Here is a 24,332-nt window from a genome sequence, read left to right on the forward strand (position 1 = left end):
GGGGGGGGGGGGGAGTGAGCTGCAATAAAATAAAATCATAACCATTCATTTCATAATCATCCCATTTTCACATTATTCACTCATCGTTACACTTACATTAATATATATAATTTATCACATAGAAGTAAAATCTCTAAGCTTCTCTCTACCTTAGGTTTTTAGTCAAAATGAATGCAAACAATCACGTGGGATTCAGCCAAGCAGTGACGTTAAATTCTGCTCTGTCAGAGAGAGCATCTGTCAAGCCCACATTTAAACTGCTGCCTGCTTGTGCAGCAGCTGAAGAACCGTGGATTTCATATTATAGACTAAAACCCCAGTGAAACTGCTCAAAAAAAAATCTTTCCTGCAGCTGCCACACAGCAACGAAAGAAGAGAGGTAAATCCTATTCTTTTCCAACACAACCGAAGCACTAGATTCTAGCTCTGCTGCTTTACACTGCAGCTTAGTGTTAATACTAGAAATATGGATACTGAGAAGGGAATACAGCACTGCATTGTCCAGCCAGGAAAACAGCAGATGTAAAAAGCTTCAATGCATCAACTGTCGGAAAGAGTCAACAGTGCTCCAAATACAGCGGACAACTACAGCTCTTTTGTTTAACAAAAGAGAGAATGAAAGAAAGGGGAAACCTCAGAAGACTAGGACCCATATGAACAAGGAGGGTAACTTGAAGACAAGCAGACAGATGGACACTTTGGATACTGTGAAAAGCAATCGCAGAAGGCAGACTGTTGGGGGATGTGCGCATGTTCGATAGCATCTTTTTTGCTGAAGTGATGGCGTGCCAAAACTATTTTCAGTGGGCATAATCCTCACCACATAAATGGCCTGACCAAGGAAGGTATGTCGATATCTTGTGTATGATATTTGTTTAAATGTGTTACCTTTTTATAACCCTGGAGGCACTAATCCTTTATAAACAAGTTCACACAGTTCACTGCCCTTGAAACTAAGAAAGGGGTTCTAAATAAATAATTTTAAAATTTGTCATTGTTTAGAAGACAAGCTGCCACTGCTTTATTCAGCTAAGTGTGTAGCTTGGAGTAATTATGGACTATAGACATATAAGATGGAAAAAGCAAATAGTAACAAAACATACTTAAGGATTCTCTGAGAAATTAAACTTAAAAAAAATCTGTAGCTCTGTACAGAAAACACAGCAATCCTCCATTAAATTAGGTCAAAATGAATCCTTATCTCGTAAATTAAAGTGCACTCTTTAAAATGGCTATGAAGAGACAATGCAGTGAAATTACATTGAACACCATTTAGGATGATCTTAATATTATGAGCTTTTTTGCAAAGTCCTCTTAAAACAAAATATTTAACTGCTTACAGTAATGAAACCTTCCCTCCAAAATCTACTTGCTCTAATAATGACAATGAATACAATCTAAGAGTATATCAACAAATTTTAAGTATTATTGAGCTATAAGATACTAAAAGGAAAACATTAGCAAAGGATCACATAAGGCAGTGTGAGTTTGTGCATACCATAACACCACAGTAGAGTCACATGTTAGTACAGTGTCCACGAACACAACTTTAAACAAAGAAGTGTCAATAGTTGCTTTAAAAAAAAAAATTCTATTTGAAATAGTGAACTTTTATTTTAGGTAACTGATTCTAAAGGAAGAAACCTCAAATTGCTCCTGGAGATCCTTCTAAAAGTGAAACTCCAACACAATGTGAAAATACTATGATATAAAATATCCACAAACAGCAATGCAAAACAGCTCAAAACATTAAATATAAAGGGATCCAATATGCTTCCAGGGTATGTTAATATGTAGTAATGAACCACTGCCACTATATGTACATTCAGTATAGAGATCAATCAAATAAACTATTATAGCAACAATCATCATTAGAATAGCAAAAAAAAAAAAAAAAAAACTCAAGAGTTCTAGAACAAGGATATTCCTAAAAATTTTATAAAACTATCAATATCTTGATTTTCCCTGTTTTATAATTTACTAGTATTATTTAATAATCACGGAAGGCAAACATTTTTTAAGATAATATGTAAGCACTGTATTACGAAATTAAGATTAGCCATGTATAACAGGCCCTACTACATCTCAACATCAACTCAATAATAACCATGAAGTTTTATTCCAACAGATCAAAATAATATAGTATTAAGAAAAAAAGGTTGTAAAAATCAAGTCCCTCTTGTTACCTTTATTAATGTTAAAATCACCTAATTAAGCAGTTTTATAAGCTAGATATCTCAAAATGAAAGTGTATAAGTTTTTCTATTAAAGCACCACTTAAATCTAAGGCTGTTCCAATAGACTAAATATATCAACGTTTGAAAGTCAAATGATAAAACTCTGTATGCATGTGAGTGGAATGAACTGCATTTTACAGTAACATCATTTGCATGAACTTCAATCCACAAGATGTAAATAAATACACACTGAAAATATAAAAAAAGAATTGTAAGAGATAAATCAAAGTCATTTCTCTTCTAAAAATATGAAAGTACAAAACTATTTGCATGCCAAAATATTAAGCTTTTTTGTCTTGTTCTCACTTTTCAAGAATTCAAATGTAACAGGCATTAACTGGAGAATATATATTATCATTTGATAAAAGGAGAAATAGTTGCTTCAATTTTACTTACTCTTAACAGAAAACTATGATAAATACCTAGGAAACTTCTAACAAAGAATTTTTTTTAAGGCTAGATACATGAGCTTCTTTTATCAATGGGAGATTCCAAAACAAGCAGATACAGATTTTAAGCCTCCACAGATTAATATTTAAAGACACACAACTATCATAAAATTTAAATTAAGGTGCAACATTATGATATATTACTATAAAACATATTAGAACCAAAATTTTGTACTTGATAGATCACAATATGTAATAATTTTTTCTTTTCTGTAGCACTGAAATGTTTTGGAGAAATCACTTCAGGTATAATGTTTTCATCAAAATAACATAACTTATTACTATAATATTTATTTCATTCACCTCTTCAGATACATGACCTTATCAATATCTTGATTCAAATACATGACCTTATACTTATTGCTTTTTAAACCATACATCTACACATTTAAGAGATTTATTTGACTGAAACAGAAAGCTGGTACACTGAACTTATTTGGATTGAAACACAATTTTAAAAGTAACTTTTGTTTCTTTTAAATTTACATACATAACCCTAACATCTACTGATCTCTTTTTTGAGGTGGGGAGGGGGAATTTACTAGTTGCCAAATGTATCGTTTTGTAATAAAATCTTAAAAATTGTTTCCTGGTTTAAACACAAAGGCCAACTATTTACAAGTACAAGAAGGAAATGATTACTTTCTAAATCAGAATACTCAGCTCTATTATTCTTAACTTCGCTTACAAAAGAACTATATTTTGTTGATACAATGAATAGTCTTGTTCTTCATTTACAGTAACGTAAAAAATTTAAATGCATGCAAATAAACTCTAATGAACAATTGCTTTTAAAACCCCAAACTTAAAATAATTAGCTTATAACTATGAGATGATTCATTATTTTGTTAAGAATATTAAGACTTCTAAAAGCACTATATAATTTCAAAAAGTAAGAATTATCAAATTCTGGTTGGTGCCTGTACTGTTACACTTTAGAAGTTCTTTCAAATTCCCACCTACTTGCTCCTCCTAGTGGCTGCTACTAGAATAGTACTTTCATTCATGTCTTTTAACTTTCTATCCAATATTTTCAAGGTATTGATATTATGTATGGGAATTTTAATCTGTAATCATTCAATTATGAGAATTTACATGTAAATGCTATTTTTCCTAAAATAATTTCATGTCAATGTTAAACAAATCTATTATTAACCATGACTCAGTATGACAAGCTAAATAAGCAAATGTATTTACATAAATTCTTTTAAATAAACAAATATTTCTACATTAAATTTTTCATTAGTTTTCTTTTGCTTAAAGAAATTATTTTCAGAAAAGAACTGAAAAAAATCAAAATTATATATTTGTTAGTCTTCTTTCCCCAAAAGTTTTCCATTCTTTTAGTGGAATTCAAACTACAGCTCTTTGCCTACCTCTATGCTCCCCAATTCTTGGTCTGGAAAATCTAAGAACAAAGAGAAAAATCTAAGAACAAACATGAATAAGTTTGTGCTATGCTCTTGAAAGCCTCGATGCAAGATGACATAGCCAATTTTTAATATGTGGAATCATGAACTTCCCATACTGACATTTCAAAAACTTTTTAAAAAAAATTTAAGTGTTGTGATATTAAAAGTCCTAAGGATTTGATAAACTGTCTGAATGCAGATTTACAACAGCATAATTCAAGAGTATTTTAAAACACATTTTATGAAAATTAAAATTTTAAACAGTTGGAACTGATAGTAGCTACTGCCTATATTTTATAGGAAGCCTAGAAAAACTGCTGCAGTGTATATGATATCCGCTGCCCCAAACCAGATAATTAAAATAATTTTTACACACTTTAAAAATCCATCTTAAGGACAAAGAAAGACCTCCTGAATATTTCATATTTGAAGTGGAAGGTTAAAATTAGAAGAGAGTACTTGAAAATGTTAATCATTTATTACTGTCTAAAAATTCTACTCTGAAGTTACTGGACCCTGAAAATTAATTTTGACAGGTGCATCTTCTCATTGACTTTCTCAACACAGTAGGGGCCAATGGAAACATGCCAAGCAGTGTACTGTGACTAACAGAACTCTGCCATAATCAACCTTGCACCGTCTGTCCCACGACTGATACATGACCATTTTACAAAAAAGGCCGCTGACTGTGCACCATACCACCAATGGTATGTCAAATCAATTTTAATTAATGCCAATCCAGTTTCCATCTGTTCTCAAGGCCTTCTTACGTGGCCTTTTCTCAGGAATCCAGAAACTTATAACTTTTAAATCCTTAACTTAAGCCAATGTACAAATGACCAGAGCTATTGAGACAATGAAATAAGTAGAAAATTAATCCATCACTTCTCTTTAAAAGTGCTAATTGCTACCAAAATATTTTTTAATTAATCTTGTTCTCAGTAATATTATTATGATGCAGAAAGGAAACAAATTATGAGCGGTTTCTGCATTATTATATTTTCCCAGATTAAGAACCTCTTATTTGTCCTAATAGCACCCAGAGGCCCTTTCAGACAGTTTTGTAGTATTTAGCACTTTATAAACCTTTATGCTTTATCTTTATAGGATGACTACAGGGGACACAACGTGACTGAATTAGAAAATGAATACCAAAGAACACTACTGATTCAGAGAAGAAAACAGTATTTTCAGCCACCAATATCTCCTATACCATCACTGGATATTTACAACATGCTTCAGTGGAGAAGAAGGCACTGCTGCTTTGCAAAGATGACCTGGACCGCCAAGAGGTCTCTGTTCCGTACTCATCTTATTGGTGTACTTTCTCTAGTGTTTCTTTTTGCTATGTTTCTGTTTTTCAATCATCATGACTGGCTACCAGGTAAAGCTGGATTCAAAGAAAATCCTGTGACATACACTTTCCGAGGATTTCGTTCTACAAAGAGTGAAACAAACCACAGCTCCCTTCGGAACATCTGGAAAGACACAGTTCCTCAAACTCTGAGGCCCCAAACAGCAACTAACTCCAATAACACAGACCTGTCACCACAAGGAGTTACAGGGCTGGAGAATACACTTAGTGCCAATGGAAGTATTTACAATTTAAAAGGCATTGGACATTCAAATTCTTACCATTTCAAATATATTATCAATGAGCCTGGAAAATGCCAGGAGAAAAGTCCTTTTTTAATACTACTAATAGCAGCAGAACCTGGACAAATAGAAGCTAGAAGAGCTATTCGGCAAACCTGGGGCAACGAAAGTCTAGCACCTGGTATCCAAATCACACGAATTTTTTTGTTGGGCATAAGTATTAAGCTAAACGGCTACCTTCAACGTGCAATACTAGAAGAAAGCAAACAGTATCATGATATAATTCAACAGGAATACTTAGATACATACTATAATCTGACCATTAAAACACTTATGGGTATGAACTGGGTGGCAACATACTGTCCACATGTTCCATATGTTATGAAAACGGACAGTGACATGTTTGTCAACACTGAATATTTAATACATAAGTTACTGAAGCCAGACCTGCCTCCTAGACATAACTATTTTACTGGTTACCTAATGAGAGGATATGCACCCAATCGAAACAAAGACAGCAAGTGGTACATGCCTCCCGACCTCTACCCAAGTGAACGTTACCCTGTATTCTGTTCTGGAACTGGTTATGTTTTTTCTGGAGATCTGGCAGAAAAGATATTCAAAGTTTCTTTAGGTATTCGTCGTTTGCATTTGGAAGATGTGTACGTAGGAATCTGTCTTGCCAAGTTAAGAATTGATCCTGTGCCCCCTCCCAATGAGTTTGTGTTCAATCACTGGCGAGTTTCTTATTCAAGCTGTAAATACAGTCACCTAATTACCTCTCATCAGTTCCAGCCTAGCGAACTGATAAAATACTGGAACCATTTACAACAAAATAAGCACAATGCCTGTGCCAACGCTGCAAAGGAAAAGGCAAGCAGGTATCGTCACCGTAAACTACACTAAAAAAGACAATTTTTTTCAAGTGTGCAATCTGTAAATATTGCTAAAAGCATGTATAGTTAAAACTGACAACATCCATAGTACAAGGTTTAGTTAAAACTCATCACATAAAGGAATTCAAAAAAAAATATTTTTTTAATTTCTTAAGAAAGTAATTCTTAAAACTAAAACATCATATGACAAAAGGTATCCCAAAACAATCTATAAAAAACTGTATAAGGGGAGTCTGTGTATTAACATGCAACAACAAGCATGCATACATCAATGGTTCAAGTATTATGTTAGGGGCCAATAAAATGTATCTGCATATATTTTCCACATAAATTTTAATTTAAAAAATGAAGACAGTAAAAAGATCCTTCATTTAAGATTTAGCTTTCCATTTCAATTCATAATTAAATGTAAATAAAACATTACTATCAATTTTAAGGAAACTTTGTAATTGTGCAAAGGAAAATTTCTGACCTGACTTCTAGGGTTCTAAAAACTTAATATATTCCACGCAATAAGATTTAGTTGAGTTATTCCATAATGTTCAGATGTTTCATCAATGTAGTACCCATCCTAGTATTTGCTTTTAAAAATAACTGAGATTTCTTTTAATACTCACATATACTGGGGGAAATTATTTTGACATAATGTGATAAAATGTGAAATATTAATGTGTCTCAGGCTCAAGTTTTTATAAAAACAAGTTATTAAATGTTTCAAAGTAGACAAACTTTGTTTCCTCATTGGTGTTAAGGGCCAAGCTAGTATTTCAATGAGTTATTAGATTAGATCAAATACTGCACTCTTGAAGAATAACACCATTTAACTTAAGTACATCTGATTTCAAGTATATCTGCAAAAATGAAATCATATTCCTCTAACTGAAGCAAAAGTAATCACCTATAGGCACAGAAAGGATGTACTGGTGAAAAAAGGAGGAAGGATAAAGAATACAGCAGCAGTTTCATTCAACATTTTAAGATGCATGTCTGCCAGACTGCAACATATGGGTTTATTTCCTGACAGCAGGTGTACACATGTCAATACTTAATCATTTTATGGCATATATTTCTTTCTCTGAGTGCAAAGTTTACAAACTTGCAGTTTTTAATTTGGTAGATGACAACTATTCTTCATCACCAATTAAAAATCTCTTGGGGAGGGATGGGGGGAACTATAGATGTTTGATGAACACTTGATTCTAGGATGAACAATGTATACAATGCACTTTTAAGAAGTCTTTTTTTAATACAAGAAGGTAAATAAAACTTTCACAGAGTGATATGATACAAGTATTTTCACAATAATTTTGTATGGCTCCATCATGAACTTTAAAATCAAGAAATATTAACCTCTAACTTTAAAATGGTGTTTTTATTCCATAAGTATATTAATTAGGATGTTTCTTCTATGGATTCTAGTAACATTTTTTCCCTGATCCTATTATGAAGGGATAAATCACCACAGTATAACTATAATATCTATTATAGTTCAGAATCACACACAAAAAAAATGTTTAAATACTTATTAATTGGTTTGTTGAATTCTATTTACATTCAATTTATCTACCATGTGCAAATCAGTAGCTTAAGTGTTCTACACTACATCAAGTAATTCTGAAAAAGAGCTGTGTAACACCCCCAAATCTTGATTCAACTCAATTTTTCACTTAATTTACTCTCTAAGATTGCAGAATGACCAAAATTCTAAATAAAAGTCACACTTAAGAAGAAATCACCAAATTAGTATTTAATCAAATACAGAAGAAATTCTTCCATCAGTGCAGTCATTCCTCTGATTAACCTCAAAAGTTAAAACAAAAAAAAAGCAGGGGGACATATACATGTATGTGCACACATAAATGTAAATAGAAAGAATCCACGTGCTATTTGTGCAAATACAATTAAAACATAGGATCTTTAAAGGTACTTATTTTTTCTTCTAAACAGGCCAGGCTCAAAAAAAGTAACTTACAAAAAACTGAATTCTTAGCAGAATCTTAACAGACACTTAAATTCCTTCTATCTCAGGTATCAATCTAAAATCATTTCTATATTCCTAATAATTCTGTCTTGAAAAATGATAGTCTGATGATGACATTGAGTCCTCAAAGGGAACTGGACTAAACAGTGAAGTTTATTATAATGTTGAAAGTCCTTATTTTAAAATAAATATCCTACTACTAATTTATTTTGACCTTTGGTTTCAAAAACATGCATGTTGATTACTTGAACAAAATAAGTTGATATCTTAACAACTGTTAATTTTGTCTTCTTTATCCTAGTACTATGTAATTTTTGCATACATGAAAATGTAATTTTAAATGATAGCATTGGACTTGGTAAAAAAAAAGATTAAGGGACTACTATGTGCTCCTTATGTTCAAAATGTCAACAGATATTTTAGAAGCTGAAAATATCAAAATTTTCAGCACAACACTGGTTTATTTTGATTAAGGTTAGAAATGATGAAATTCAAAGTAAATAATTCAGATTTTCCTCACCTCGTTTTCATTCATAGCAAAATCACACATGGTCTCAACTGGCATTTTCTTAATATCTATTTCCAAGAAATCCAACAAAAACAATACTTGCAGCAACAGCAGAAACTATTTATTGATTGTGCAAGCAGTTTACTTGGTACTAATAAAAGCACTTCATACACATGATCTCACATAACCCTCCTAAATAATCATTTTTTTTTTTTAATTTTGAGACAGGTCTCACTAAGAGTTACAGGACTAAGGTTAAACATATAAGATCACAGAGCTAATAAAAGCAGGTTTCCATTTTTAAAAAATGCTCTTAACCATTAAGCTATTCTGCTATATTTCACATATGACAGCTACTAAAAGGCCTACAAAGCTAAGAAAAACTGGTCTGTCCTCTATTCTCCCATTTTCTACTTGTTTTTCATCCATTGCTAGGACTTCCAGGCTTCACAGCCATGTTCTCACACTGAAGGGACACCTAATGAAAAGTGCAAATAAAGAGAAGGGAAAGGAGAGGATATCTAATCTATCACTGATTTTTCTTTTCTCCTTCTCAGTTGCTGGTGAATAATGATAAGAATCTTTGAAAAGTACATGTATTACTGTTTATCTCTTATTCCTTTTGGGCCCTGAGTTACATCTGTAAACAGCAGGCAGGTAGCAGTCAGCACTTTATTTATATATATATAATATTAATTATTTATATATATATTATATAATATATATGTATATTATTTTTGTTTTAGTTGTAATTGGACACAACACCTTTATTTCACTTGTTTATTTACTTATTTTTTTTTAATGTGGTGCTGAGGATCGAACCTAGGGTCTGGCACATGCGAGGCGAGTGCTCTACCACTGAGCCACAACTCCAGCCCAAGTCAGCACTTTTAAAGTGCTTCTTTTGAAGCACAATTGATAATTGGTGGTGGGGATGGGGACAGGGATTGTGGTTACCAGGAATTGGACCCGGGACACTTTGCAGGTCCTTTTTATTTTTTATTTTGAAACAAGGTCTCATTAAGTTGCTGAGGGTCTCATCAGGTTGCTGAGATTGCCCTGAAGTTACAATCCTCCTGCCTCAGTCTCCCCAGTTGCTAGCTGTATGCCATGAAACATCTGGCACTATTGATAACATTTAATAGACAAAATTGACAGTGTATTTATCCATTATGCTGTTTAGTCAACCTACTATTTTGTGAAGAGGTGATAAAGTTACTTTATCTAGCCATTTTTACTGCTTAACAAAATTTGATTATTAATGCAGATTTAGAAAGAAATCCTCCATTTATGTACATTTTACAATACCTCAAAGAATTTCCACATTACCACTTAGATATTACTTGCAAAAGACTGGTACTGTAATAATGTACATCAAATATTAGAATGGACATTTTGAGTTTCAGGAAGAAACTTGTCAATCTACACTTGACCTACAGGCATACCAATTTACCCTTTTCCAAGTATGATGTAATTATAAACCTTACTGCTCTCAAGATATGACTTGCAAGGGATTCAACATTTGAATCTTACTTCAAATGGTAACCTAAATGTAAAATAATGGAAAAGAGTAACCATATCTAAAACTACTAAACAGAAAGCTATAGTGTAATATGTAAAACCTTAATTCATGCTTTCATAAATTAGTTCTAATTAAAAATACTAACTTACATAAAAATCAGACCAATATAATTTGCTTTGCTGTAATGATTAACATATTAAAAACACATCTGAATATAAAAAACAAAGAGAACACATGACATATTGATGGCAATGAGAACTTTGTAGAATTACTGAGTTTAAAAAAAAAAAGCTAATAAGATCACATTATAATCACCTTAAATTTCCTTAAAGGCATTTAAAAAAGTGTTCCAGTTATTATATTTAAAACATATTCCTAGAAAAATTAAGATCAAGGGGAACATGGCTCAGTGGCAGAACATTTGTGTAGTATGCACAATACCCTGGATTCAATCCCTAGTACTGGAAAAACAAAAAATTCAAAGCACAACATTTCCAAATATGATTACACAAAAAACTAAAAAAGTTTATTTGCATGGCAATAAAAACTCATCAACAAACTCAGAAGTCAAATGAAAAATTGGGAAAATATACTTGCAATCTACAAGGTTTATAATCCCAATATATTAAAAGGATAGACAAAGAAAAGATAATGACTGGGTTGGGGCTAGGGCTCAGTGATACAGTGCTCATCTGGCTTGTGTGAGGCACTGGGTTTAATCCTCAGTACCAAATAAAACTAAATAAATAAATAAAATAAAGGTATTGTGTCAAACTACAACTAAAAAAAAAAGAAAAAAAAGACAATGGCCACCACCATCACCCTGATAGAAAATGGGCAAAAATGTTAATAGTTTACAAAAAAAAGAAATAATATGCCTCATAAACCAAGGTCAACTTTGGCCAAAAGAAACATGCTATAAACTTCACTGAGAAATTATTATTTACCTATCAAATAAGCAAAATATTTAGCCTGTTGGCATCACACACTTCTGACAGACCTGCAGAGGAAAAAAGAACACTCTCGTATGTGCTGCTGGGAATGTGAAAACTATAACTATCAATGGAGGAGAATCTGGTAACATCTAGCAAACTTATATAAACATTTATCCCTTTACCCAGCATTTCCACATCTAAGAATCTCCTGCCAAATGACAGCAATAATAGTATGAAAAAAAAAAGCATAAAACTAGTAACTGAGGCAGGATTTATAACAGCAGAAAATAGTAAACAATCTTGATATCCATCTATATAGGACTGTGTAAATAAACCTACGTACATCATGAATTGAATCCAAAAGAAAAAATAAATGCATTTAACTATCATATAGTAAAGAGTAATATTAGTATTATTATTTTGAAATTATTATTGCAATCTTATCAGATAAACAAGAAATTACATTGATATGGTTAGGAAATGCTATGAGCAAAATTCTACTGTTAAACCTCCAAACCCCAATGTGATTATTTGGTGGTGAGGTCTTTGAGATGTAGTTGTAAGTAGAGTAAGACTAGGGATGGGAACCCCATGATGTAATACCCTTATAAAAGTGTATCTCCATCCAACCCCATTTCAGCATCAGAGGAAAGACTCAAACATAAAGCCAAAGAACTTAACCCTTCTTTTAGCTTGGACCAAAACTACCAATAATTAATGACTATTACAAATTTAAAATGAAATAGAAATTCCTATCTCTGTCTACAAAAATACTGAGAAAAATGGAGGCTGGGGAAATCACAATGGCAAGAAACACTTTTAAGATACAATCTCTAAATATCCGTTGCCTTACACCCCACTCCCGCCACCAAAAAAAAAAAAAAAAAAACCCTGTATAGAAATTATTAATTCCATATCTGGAGTACAAAATGTATGAGATAAGTATGCCAGAAATCAAGGAGGCAGAGACTAATTAATGTCAAAACATCCTAGAAACCAACTTCAAGAAGTTCCTACTTGCCTAAAATGAAATAACTTGGTAACTATGTGAGATGGTGGATATGTTAAGTCGTTTCACTATAGTAACCATTTTACTTTACAAATATCTTATGACATCATGCCAATCTCAAATAAAATTTATTTTACAACAAATAAGTAAACAGAATTCAAAAATAAAAAGAGGCCATTTGAACAATAAAATGACTTAACACATAAAAATCTAAATTCATACTGGTGATGGAAAAAAAAATCTGGCCTCAAGATGCACTTTACTCAGAAAATGTAAAAAGGAAAACAAGAAAGGAAATTGTCACTATTTTAACTAAACCTGTAGTTCAGTCAGGAAGAAAATATTTTAAAAATATTTTCTCACTGGGTTGCTTAGCACCTCACTTTTGCTTAGGCTAGCTTTGAACTTGCCATCCTCTGCCTCAGCCTCCTGAGCCACTGGGATTACAGGCATGAGCGTCTGCAATACCAGGCTACTTGTATTCTTGATAACTGTCATTCTGACTAGAGTGAGATGGAATCTCAGTATCATTTTAATTTGCATTTCTCTAATTGCTAGAGATGTTGAACATTTTTTCATGTACTTATTGACCATTCACAATTCTTCTGAAGCGCCTGTTCATTTCCTTTGCCAATTTATTGATTAGGTTATTTGATTTTTGGTCTTAAGTTTTTTGAGTTCTTTGTATATCCTAGAGATTAATGCTCTGAGGTAAACATGGTAAAGACTTTTTCTCATTCTGTAGGCTCTTTGTTCATGTTCTTGATTGTTTCCTTTGCTGTGAAGAAGCTTTTTTAGTTTGATGCGATCTTGATTAGTGATTCTTGATTTTAGTTCTTTTGCTTTAGGAGATTTGTTGAAAATATGCTCCTAAGCCAATATGATGGAGAGTTGGGCCTACTTTTTCTTTTAGTAGGTGCACGGTCTAATGCCAAGGTCCTTGATCCACTTTGAGCTGAGTTTTGTGTAGGCTGAGATATATAGTTCAATTTCAATCTACTGCATATGGATTTCTGGTATTCCCCACACCATTTGTTGAACTATCTATCTTTTCTCCAATATATGTTCTTGGTGCCTTAACTGTATTTTGTGAGTATTTCTCTGTGTCTTCTATTCTGTTCCCCTGGTATTTTGTGCCAATACCATGCCGTTTTTGTTACTACAGCTCTGTAGTATAATGTAAGATCTGGTATTGTGGTGCCTCCTGCATTACTTTTCTCACTAAGGATTCCTTTGGTTATTCTGGGCCTCTGATTTTTCCAAATGAATTTCATGACTGTTTTTCTTTCTCTATGAAGAACGTCATTAGTTAACAGAAATTGCATTAAATCTGCATAGTGCTTCTGGTAGTATGGACATTTTGACGATATTAATTCTGCCTATCTGAGAACACAGGAGGTTTTTCCATTTTCTAACATAGCCTTCAATTTCTTTCTTTAGTGTTTTGTAGTTTTCATTGTAGAGGTCTTTCTTTTCTTTTGTTAGATTGATTTCCAACTTTGGGGTTTTTTTTTTTTTTTTTTGGTTTTTTGGGGGGTGTTTGTTTTTGTTTTTTGGGGGGACTAAATGGGACAGTTCTCCTGATTTCTCTTTCAGCTTATTCATCACTGGTATATAGTGTTAGTTTTGTATCCTGCTACTTTGCTGAATTTATTTATGAGTTCAAGAAGCTGTTTGGTGGAGTTTTTTGGGTCTTTTAAATATAGAATTATGTCTTCGGCAAATAGGGATAGTTTGAGCCCTTCTTTTCCTATTTGTATCCTTTTTACTTCTTCATTTTGTCTAATTGCTCTGGCTAGAGTTTCAAGGACTGTGTTGAATATAATTGGTGAAAGAAGGCATCCCTGTCTTGTTCTAGTTTTTAGAGGGAATGCTTAAAAATTTTTCTCCATTTAGAATGATGATGGCCTTGCGTTTAGCATCAAAAGCCTACCAACAAAGAGAAGCCCAGGACCATACAGAATCTCAGCCAAGTTCTACCAGATCTTCAAGGAAGAGCAAACACCAATCCTCCTCAAACTATTCCATGAAATAGAAAAGGAGGGACCCCTTCCAAACTCATTCTATGAAGCTAGCATCACCCTGATTAAAAAAAAAAAAAAAAAAAACAGACAAAGACACTTCAAGGAAAGAAATCTTCAGACCAATATCCTTCACGAACAGAGATGCAATAATTCTTAATAAAATACTGGCAAATCACATACAAAACATATTAAAAAGACAGTGTGCCATGATCCAGTGGGGCTCATTCCAGGAATGCAAGGTTGGTTCAACATATGGAAATCAATAAATGTAATTCATCACATCAATAGAATTACAAACCAGAATCACATGATTGTCTCAATAGATGCAGAAAAACCATTTGACAAAATTTAACATCCATTCATGTTCAAAACACTAGAAAAACAAGGGATAGTAGGAACATACCTCAACACTGTAAAAGCTACACATGCCAAATCCAGGGACCTATGTTTCATCATGAGGAAAAGCCAACATACCCCCAAATTAACCACACAGTTTTTCTGCCTAGATCTGATACAATATAAAATGTTTTCTGAACCTAAAAATTAATGAACAGAGAGGACTGGACAGTTCATATTCGCTTAAAATTTGTTTTAAAATTACATTATTTTATCAGAGATCTGTTTCCTGACAAGATAATATGGGAGAAACAAAAAAAGCTATGACCTTCTTCCTGATAGGCTTATGTAACAGAGAAAATCATTCCCATTAAAACAATTCCCTTAGCAGGGTTTTAAAAAAAAAGGGGGGGGGGGCTAATAACTAAGCAAATAAATAAATAAATAAAACTTGGCTTTTTAAAAAACAAAACCAAATTTTCTAATCGAAGCTCATAAGTAAAACCTTAGATTTAAAATATTTGGATATCTGTGAAAGTCTGAAAGTACGAAGTACATTTAATATATATTTAAATCCAAATGATCTTCTTATATCCCCAAACTTAATACTTTTTGAATATTCCCTATCTTAGTGAATGGCTAAACCCAGTCAAATGACCACACAGGAATACCAGAAATCATCTTTGTCACTTCCTTCTCTTGTTAATGCCCTGGATCTCTAATGGAATCTATGCCTTTTTCTTCATCTTACCCAGCTAACATATTATCTCTCACTACTGAATACCTATATAACCAGTTTTCTTAAGTTTATGTAATCTGCTCTCTATATTTCAGCCAGAGTAGTTTATTCAAAATGTAAAGCTATTCATGACTTAACACTGCTTCGTTGGCTTCCAAGAGTATTTAAGTTCCAAAATTTCTAAAATCCTTGGCCAGCTCCATAAATGATTCCTTTCCTTGCTAAGGTCAATCTCTACACCCAATCTTTTGATCTCATTCTACTTCTACTTCATTATCAATTATTTTCTCTCTCTCTCTCTCTCTCTCTCTCAAAATTAATTTTCAAAGAAAGAAAATAAAACCCTAGAAGAAAAACAATGAATTGAAATTTTAATCAATAAAACAATGTTTGGATTTAAAGCATTTTCATTTTATCTGAAAGAAAACTTTTTAAGGTATCAAGTTTTTTTCTGTAGTAAGGAAGAATGGTAGCGTTACACATAGAAGGGATTTTAGAGATGTTAGGAAGAAAGGTATATAAGACTTTCTGACAGCTGGTTCCTGGAGGTAAAGGAGAGGGATTAAAAGCAAGGATGATTAGTAATATCCTGGCCTGGGGTGATGGGGAGGTGCCAACACTGTACAAGAACCTGATTCACCAGAGACAAGGTACTAAAAACCCATAAAACAAAGCAGGAAAGGACTATCATGTGGCCCTGAGGGCCTATACGCTGCAAAGCATTAATAACAATAATAATAAATTATAATTACAATTTTACATATAAATCAAAAAATGCAAAATGACCAAAAATATAATACAAAATATGAACTTAAGATTTATTTTTTATACTATTCCATCAACACCTACATGCCAAGCACCTTGTTCTCAGCTGGGAATATAGTGGAAGACTCCAAGAGACAGTTTCTACCTTTTGGTCCATCTATGAAAAAACACAGTCAAAGAAAACAAATAATCAAGAATATTACTAGAAGAAAAAATATTCCTAAAAAAGTGACCTTTATAGTGAGATCTGAATTATAAGAGGGAACCAGTCTTACTAACAGCAGGGGAATAATTTTCCAATCAAATAGAAGTGGAAGGAAAAAGACCAAGAAGTGAACAACCTGAGAAGTTGTTTAAAAACTTAGAAAAAGCCAGTGAAGCAGAAACACAGTCAGGATCCTTTCCAATGTGTACTATTCCTTCACTATAGAGCACAGAACTGTGGACAGAATTCACAGGGTTTCTGAATTTGAATGAAGAAAAGAACTTTACAATTTTATTTTTACCAACCTTTCAACTGAAATTAACAATCCCTTCATGAATATGGGCAATATTACACAATACTAATAGCAATGGCTGTTACTCTATTACCAAGATAATTCAGGTATTTTCATATCATGATACAATTGTTACAGATAGATATCCTAAAATACACTCATGTTCATCACACTTTAAAATTGTGGTACTTCTTTTATCTTCCACTAGATGTTATTATATAACACATCAGTAAAAAAGCCCAAGTCACCATGAATGCATATACTTAAAAAATCTTGATAACTCCACTTCAATAAAATTGGTTTCTTTATCTTACGTATTTTATTTTTCACATTAAAAAAAGCATTCAGAGGGAGGATTCATAGGATTCAACGGTCTGCTAAATGTGTCTGTGGTACAAAAAAGGATTATGAACCTCTAACTATAGTAAAAGAAACTTTGAGAATCCTAACAAACTAAATTCAACTTGTGTCACCTGTTTGGGTTCTATTTGCAACAGGTACACTACAATAAGACATTTTTCAGAAATATCAGAGAAATAAAAAAATAAATGGGTACCAGATATCAACATATTATTAATCATTCTGTAAGGTGCAATAATGGCTTGTGGCTGTTTTTTGAAAGTTTTTTTAAAAGTCTATAGATTTTATAGAGATGCAAAATATGTACAATAAAATGACAATCTCTGAGGCTGGGGTTGTGGCTCAGTAGCAGAGTGCTTGCCTCGCACATGTGAGACACTGGGTTTGATTCTCAGCACCACATAAAAATAAACAAATAAAATAAAGATATTGTGAAAAACAAAATAAAATGACAGTCTCTGGATTTTGCTTTAAAATACTTCAAAAAAAACAGTGAAAGAGAACAGATATAAGAATGGTTTACAAAATGGAAATTATAGAATCTGTATATTGGGCAGATCATGTGCTATTTTTCTAATTAAGTTTGAAATATCTCACAATCAAACAATTAAAAAAAGAGAAAGGCAACCCTTTTGGTAGCTGCTTTGCAAAAAAAGAAGCCCCTCAGGAGAAAGAAAAAAGAAGTGCTACCTATCAGCAAATTAGAGAAAAATGTCCCTTTATTCAGTGATGTTCTAGGCCATGATCTAACTGATGAAGGTGAAAGCTAACTAGAGATTTACCTCTTCTTTCCCTATGATGTTCAGTAAGGACAGCAGGAATCATTAAAACTTGCTATGGTATTATTCAGAATATCTTATAAGTAAGCACTCTGTCCAAAGGCACTCATGCAATCATTTCAAAGAAAAAAGAGAACCTAGATTCCATTATATCTGCTGTCTGGATGTAAAAAATTAGTCTTTGATCAAACTAGTACATCTTGGCAATCGAAAGAGCAATGGTTTAGGAAAAATAATCTTATAGTCTTAAACTAGCAAGTACTGATAAAGCTTAGGCTTTATATTTATGACACTTGAGAACATTCAGATCATGGGGTAGGGGAAAAGAGGGATGCTAGGTAGCTGCAAATACACATGAAGGATACACTGCCAGACCACTGTACTTTTCCTGACTGGTAGAAAACAAAATGCTTGGATGGGAGGATGAGGATGTGCTGTATTTAGGCAATCAAGTCATAGCAGATGGTTTCTAGGTTGTAAAAAAAAAAAAAAAAAAAAGAGAGAGAGAGAGAGAGAGAGATCATTAAATGAAAAGAAGTCCGTTCCATTTGTATAAATGGGGTGGGCCACATAATTCTCCAGTCTCAGTATATTTAACGCAGAAACACTAACAAGGTTCTACAACCTGGAAGAAGGAGAACTTACTAATCCTCTTTTTTTCCCTATGCCTATTTATATTGTCTTGTTCTCCTAATGTGCCACATAACTCAACAGAACCTCTCTAATCAACTGCTGTTTTGTCTTTGCATTTTAAAGTCTTTTCTGAGCCAGGATGACAGACAAAACCAAAATACCTTTAACTTTATTCCCCAAAGATCATATGTTGTCAGAAATCAAAAGAACATCTTAGCAGAGTTCTATACATTCTTTCATTAGTACTAATAAAAATAAAAACAAAAATCAATTCTACACTGGGCACAGTAGCACACACCTGTAATCCTAGCAGCTGGAAAGGATGAGGCAAGAGGGTCTCAAGTTCAAACCAGCCTAAGCAATTTAGCAAGACTCTGTCTCAAAATAAATAAAAAAGGGGTAGGATATAGCTCAGTGGTAAAGCACCCTTGTGTTCAATCCCTCATACCCAAAAAGAAGGAAGGGAGGGAAGGAGGGACAGAAATCAATTCTACTTGGCTTTAAGCAAAATTCCTGATTAGAAAAGATTTATTCAGGGCTGGTGTTGTAACTCAGTGGTAGAGCGCTTGCCTTGCATGTGTGGAGCTCTACTTTCAATCCTCAGCACTATGTAAAAATAAAGATACTGTGGTCCATCTACAGCTAAAAAAAATATTTTAAAAAAATTTATTCATAAACTACATGTTCCTTCAGCATTAAGTGATGCTTTGCCTTTGCATTTTAAAGTCTTTTCTGAGCCTGGATGACAGACAAAAACAAAATACCTTTAACTTTGTTCCCCAAAGATCATATGTTGTCACTACATTTTTTGGTATAAATCACTACTTTTAGTATAAATCCTAACTCATAAACAATTTTTTTAAATAACTGTACATCTCCTAAAATAAATAACATGATTTTATTTTAACTATAATAGACTGGCAATAACTGCCACCACTCTTTACACTAAGTACTCTTACTTAATATGTATATGCCAAATGTGTATCTATATAAGATCCTTCCTAAAATTCATCTAAATATCAATCCCTAAGGACATAAAATTCAACTAGTATTAATATATAAATGAGTAGAAAAATTACTGTCTTCTAGAGTCAGTTAATAAAAATTAAAAGAGTTGACATACAAAATCTATAAGCCAAATCCAAGACAGTATCTGCTTTTATATGGATATATTTTATATGGATATATATATGGGAGAGTAGGGGAACAAGAGGAAAAAAAGTTATGTTAATAATCACATAAAACTCAAATTTTGCTAGTCCTTACAAAAAGCTTAATTGCAATGTAGCCAAATTAATTAATTTGTCTATTGTCTGTGTATGGACTGCCTTTGCATGGCACCAGCAGAGAGAACAACTTGAAACAGAAACTGTAATCAGCAGCCTGGTCCAGGTATATTAGCCTGGACCCTGGCTGGCCATTTTGGTCACCTGCCCAAGTAAGAAACAGACAAATATGGAAAAAGTAAAAAGAAATTTTATGCAGTTTCATCAAACTGGGTAGAAATAGCAGCCTAATCGAGCAAGCAGGGATCTGGGCAAGGTTCCAGGATTAGGCTGACAGAAACAAAAATCTCATGTTTTGCTCCCAGGTTTAGCAATGCCAGCTAGCATACTACAGATCATAAGAATTAAGCTATATTGCCTCACCCTATTTTAATCCTCAAAAAAGCATCTATTGCTGTTTTTTAGTTTTTTGTTTGTTTGTTTTGTTTTTCCTCCCTCCCAAGGCCTAAAATAATGCCTAGCATACAACAGGCACACAATAAACATTTATTGAATGAATATAACATCATATCATTTTGTGTGCCAATTTTTTCATTCAATGTTTAGATTTTTTTTCTTTTCTTTTTTTTTTTTTTTAATTACTGGTGCAATACCCATTAATCCAAAACAAGAAAAAAAAGTATGTTCTTAAGGCACAGTGAAATGTACGTTTTTGTTAATGAACTATGCAATGATACTGACCTGAGCTAAAAGAATACAATATACCATATGCAAATATTACCAAACTAAACACTTATCACAACATTCTCAACTCACAAAAAGCAACGGTTGGAAAAAAATGGAAAATTTAAAATGGAGTATCTCGGGACTAGGGTTGTGGCTCAGTGGTATAGTGCTTGCTTTGCATGTGTGAGGTCCCGGGTTCGATCCTCAGCACCACATATAAATAAGCAAATAAAATAAAGGCATTGTGTCCATATACAACTATAAACAAATAAATATATAGATAAAATGGAGTGTCTCATCACAACAGAACTTCTTCACAAAAAATAAAAAGTTACAATGAGGCTTCAAAGAAAGTTTCTGAGCCAAGTAAAGAATATTTAGTTTACTTATAGTAAGTTAACAAAATTGTATTTGATTGAAACAGCCATAAGAAATATACCCAGGGAAAACCAACCTGGGATTGGTATAGAGACCTACTACTGCTTGAAGAGTTGAAGACACTGGGTGCAACACTGATAGTCAAAAGTCAAGGTGATTGATTGTTTTGGTTTTGTTTTATTTTGCTAAGTTGCTAAGTTAACAAATGTTACTGATGTCACTAAGTTGTTGTTTATTTGAGAAGTCAATGTCATGTTTGGAAGTGACTAAACAATTAGGTCCTACAAATAATCTACATAAAACAACCACAGGCAAGAATAATTTCTAAGTTCAGAAAACAGGACTGAAATACAACCAGAAGTGCCATCAGTTGAGATGTGTTACAACACATAGTGGTAAATACATCTGTGGAGGAGAAATCAACAAAGATGGATAAATTCACAAAACTAAAAAAAAAAAAATGGGTTAGGGTTAGGGTGTTGAAAGCCTGATACTTTATCAGTAGGTACTTTTCAGAAAATATTTGTATTTACCATGTATTATTGAGTCATTAGCATCAGTAGGAAACTTCATTTACTTTTTTAGATTTAATCCACATTAGTTCCATGAATTTTTGTTAGAAATAATCTTAATGTGTTCTACCACACAGCAGTCAAACAGTTTATCAGTAGCAAAAACTTTGCTCACGCTGGCCTCAAACTTGTGATCTTCCTGCCTCAGTCTCCTGAGTAGCTGGGAGGTAAGAAAAGTTTCATTATGGTTTTTTGTTGTTGTTGTTTTTGTTGTTGTTTTCAGTTTAAGACCAAAATTTAAATTTTTCTGTATGAAAACATCCAACCTGGGGCTGGGGTTGTGGCTCAGCGGTACAGCACTTGCCTAGCATGTGTGAGGCACTGGGTTCGATTCTCAGCAACACATACAAATAAATAAAATAAAGGTCCATCAACAACTAAAAATATATTAAAGAAAACATCCAACCTTATCAACTGCATCAAATACTGAATGGCTTTGAAAACTAGATTTTGCTACAGACTTGATCTGTACCAAAATTTGTTTTTTAAACAATTCAACTTGAATTACAAGACAAAACAGATTACAAAAGAAATTCATTATTGTCAATTTGAAGATAACTGAAATATAGGTAATCTCAAGTTGCTTTAAATACATCCAATGCTGTTAGAACAAGAAATGAGAATATCATTCTCACAAAATCTGCAGCAAATATATTTTCCAAACTAAAACTAAAGTTCAGGTGGGTTCTTAACTTCAATATATAAATGTGACAGAAATTGCTATTTATCAAAGTTCCTTTATTTGGAAAATTTCCAAATAAGCTTCCATTGACAAAAATATATCTGCAATAAAATGACATGCTAAAAAGGAATATACTGACAAAATACTTTAGTAGAATACTACAAATATCTTCCAAGAAGTGAATGTGCCTAATTCATGTCATGTGCACATGAAATGACGATGATATTTACCAGTATCTATCTGTTCAAAAAGATTTTTTTCTGGGGCAGGCATCTCCAGCCCTATTTTGTATTTTATTTAGAGACAGGGTCTCACTTGAGTTGCTTAGCGCCTTGCTTTTGCTGAGGCTGGCTCTATACTCATGATCCTCCTGCCTCAGCCCCCCAAACCACTGGGATTACAGGCTTGTGCCATTGTGCACAGCCCCAAAAAAGATTTTTTTATTAAAAGATAAAATACATAAAATAGAACAACATTAATGATGAATGCTTACAGTGAGTTTTGGTGATAGGAAACTTAACTGAATCCCAATTAAGTAAAATATTATCCTCCCCCCCAAAAAGAAATGCCATTCTTCTCATCAGTAAATCTATACTTCAGATTATTATCATATATTATTGTTACATTTACCATTAAATCTGGGGGAAATTTGACTAACATTATAGAAGAACCTAAACAATTTTGTCTAATGGTCTGCAACTCTACAGTATGTACTATCTAACCCTTTTTAGAAAATGTTTGCTAATCTTTTATTTAAATTGTTTCATTTAAACTTTTTATATTAGTGCAGACTAGAAAATGTAAAGCAATAGTGAAAATACATTTAAACCATGAAAATTATCTCTACTTATTTTGTTCACACCTGACTCTTCATTTCTTTATTTTCATTAAAAACAATTTCATGCTAAAATTTCTAAGAGCTCAGCTAAGAGGAACACTAAAATCGTTTTGGAAATAAGCTTTTGTTAGAGTCCTGATCACTGTTTCTTAATGAAATTAACCTAAATGTAGAAGGCAAAACAGAACGTACATTGTAAAATACATATATAGTAAAGGATAAACTTGCTTTATATTTTTTGCAAATGCAAAAAAAATTAAAAATTAATACTACATAGTAAATAAGAATCTAAATGAAAATGGTAGGTTTTTCATTGTAGACCAAATGCAATAAAGTTAGCATATTTAAATATGAGGTTTCCACCACATTTTTATTAATATTATTTATCCATACGTGAGAGGGAAAGGGAAGTGTGTGTTTGAGAGAAGAAGAAACAGACAGAGGAGAAACTCTTTTATTACTAAAAACAGTTCTGGTAATTTCACTAAATAATTCATATATAAAATATAACCAACTGAATAAAATGTGAAAAAAAAACTTTCCATACAATCCACCAATCATTCCTATATATTCTTTACAGTTCGCAATTATACTACACACACACACACACACACACACACACACATATCTCTTTCAAATAAATATGTGAAAGGAGAATTTTTTAATGATGCCATCCTGAAGCTGTATAAAATGTTCATTCCATCACAGAATGATTATATATCTACTTATAATGTCATATAGTCTTCTACAATAGTACTCATATGATACCTCCATTTGTACTTTTTGCAAAGAAAACAAATTTTAATGTCTTTGTAGCACTGAAATTATCCAAATAATTGGGAGGGTAGGATTTAATTAGCCTCACCAATTTTATTATAAACGTATACACAAAAGGTACACATAAGTGATTTTTGAAATCCACTAGTAAATCCTTGTCCTTCTCTTCTTCCAATCAACAAAATTAAATGACTAATCCTAGATCTACAGTCCAGACATGAAGCAATGAAATTCTACCACTCCTATACATTTTTTGTGATAAATCAAATTCTTTTGATATCTAATTATGAATTTTTAATTCAAAAGTGCTAGTTCCCTCCAGAAAACTTTCTGACAAAATAGAAAGGGATGTTAGTCCTAATGTTGAATAAATAATCTACTACACATCTAACAAAACACATCAATCTACTACGTATCTAAAGAAATACATCTTATCTATTTGGAGAGTACTTAGA

General features: G+C 32.6%; 2 protein-coding genes across 2 annotated transcripts in view; one reads left to right on the forward strand and one right to left on the reverse strand.

Moving 5' to 3' along the window:
• Cdc73 (cell division cycle 73) overlaps positions 1-24,332 on the reverse strand; it is a 122,013-nt gene that overhangs the window by 55,296 nt on the left and 42,385 nt on the right. The window lies entirely within an intron of this gene.
• On the forward strand, positions 32-9,090 carry B3galt2 (beta-1,3-galactosyltransferase 2). Its single transcript, XM_015491673.2, has 2 exons — positions 32-845; positions 5,206-9,090. Exon 2 carries the CDS (start codon positions 5,332-5,334, stop codon positions 6,598-6,600), a length of 1,269 nt encoding a protein of 422 aa, XP_015347159.1. The 5' UTR covers positions 32-845; positions 5,206-5,331; the 3' UTR covers positions 6,601-9,090.

Source organism: Marmota marmota, unplaced genomic scaffold (genome assembly GCF_001458135.2).
Source record: "Marmota marmota marmota unplaced genomic scaffold, marMar, whole genome shotgun sequence".
NCBI classification, from domain to species: Eukaryota; Metazoa; Chordata; class Mammalia; order Rodentia; family Sciuridae; genus Marmota; species Marmota marmota.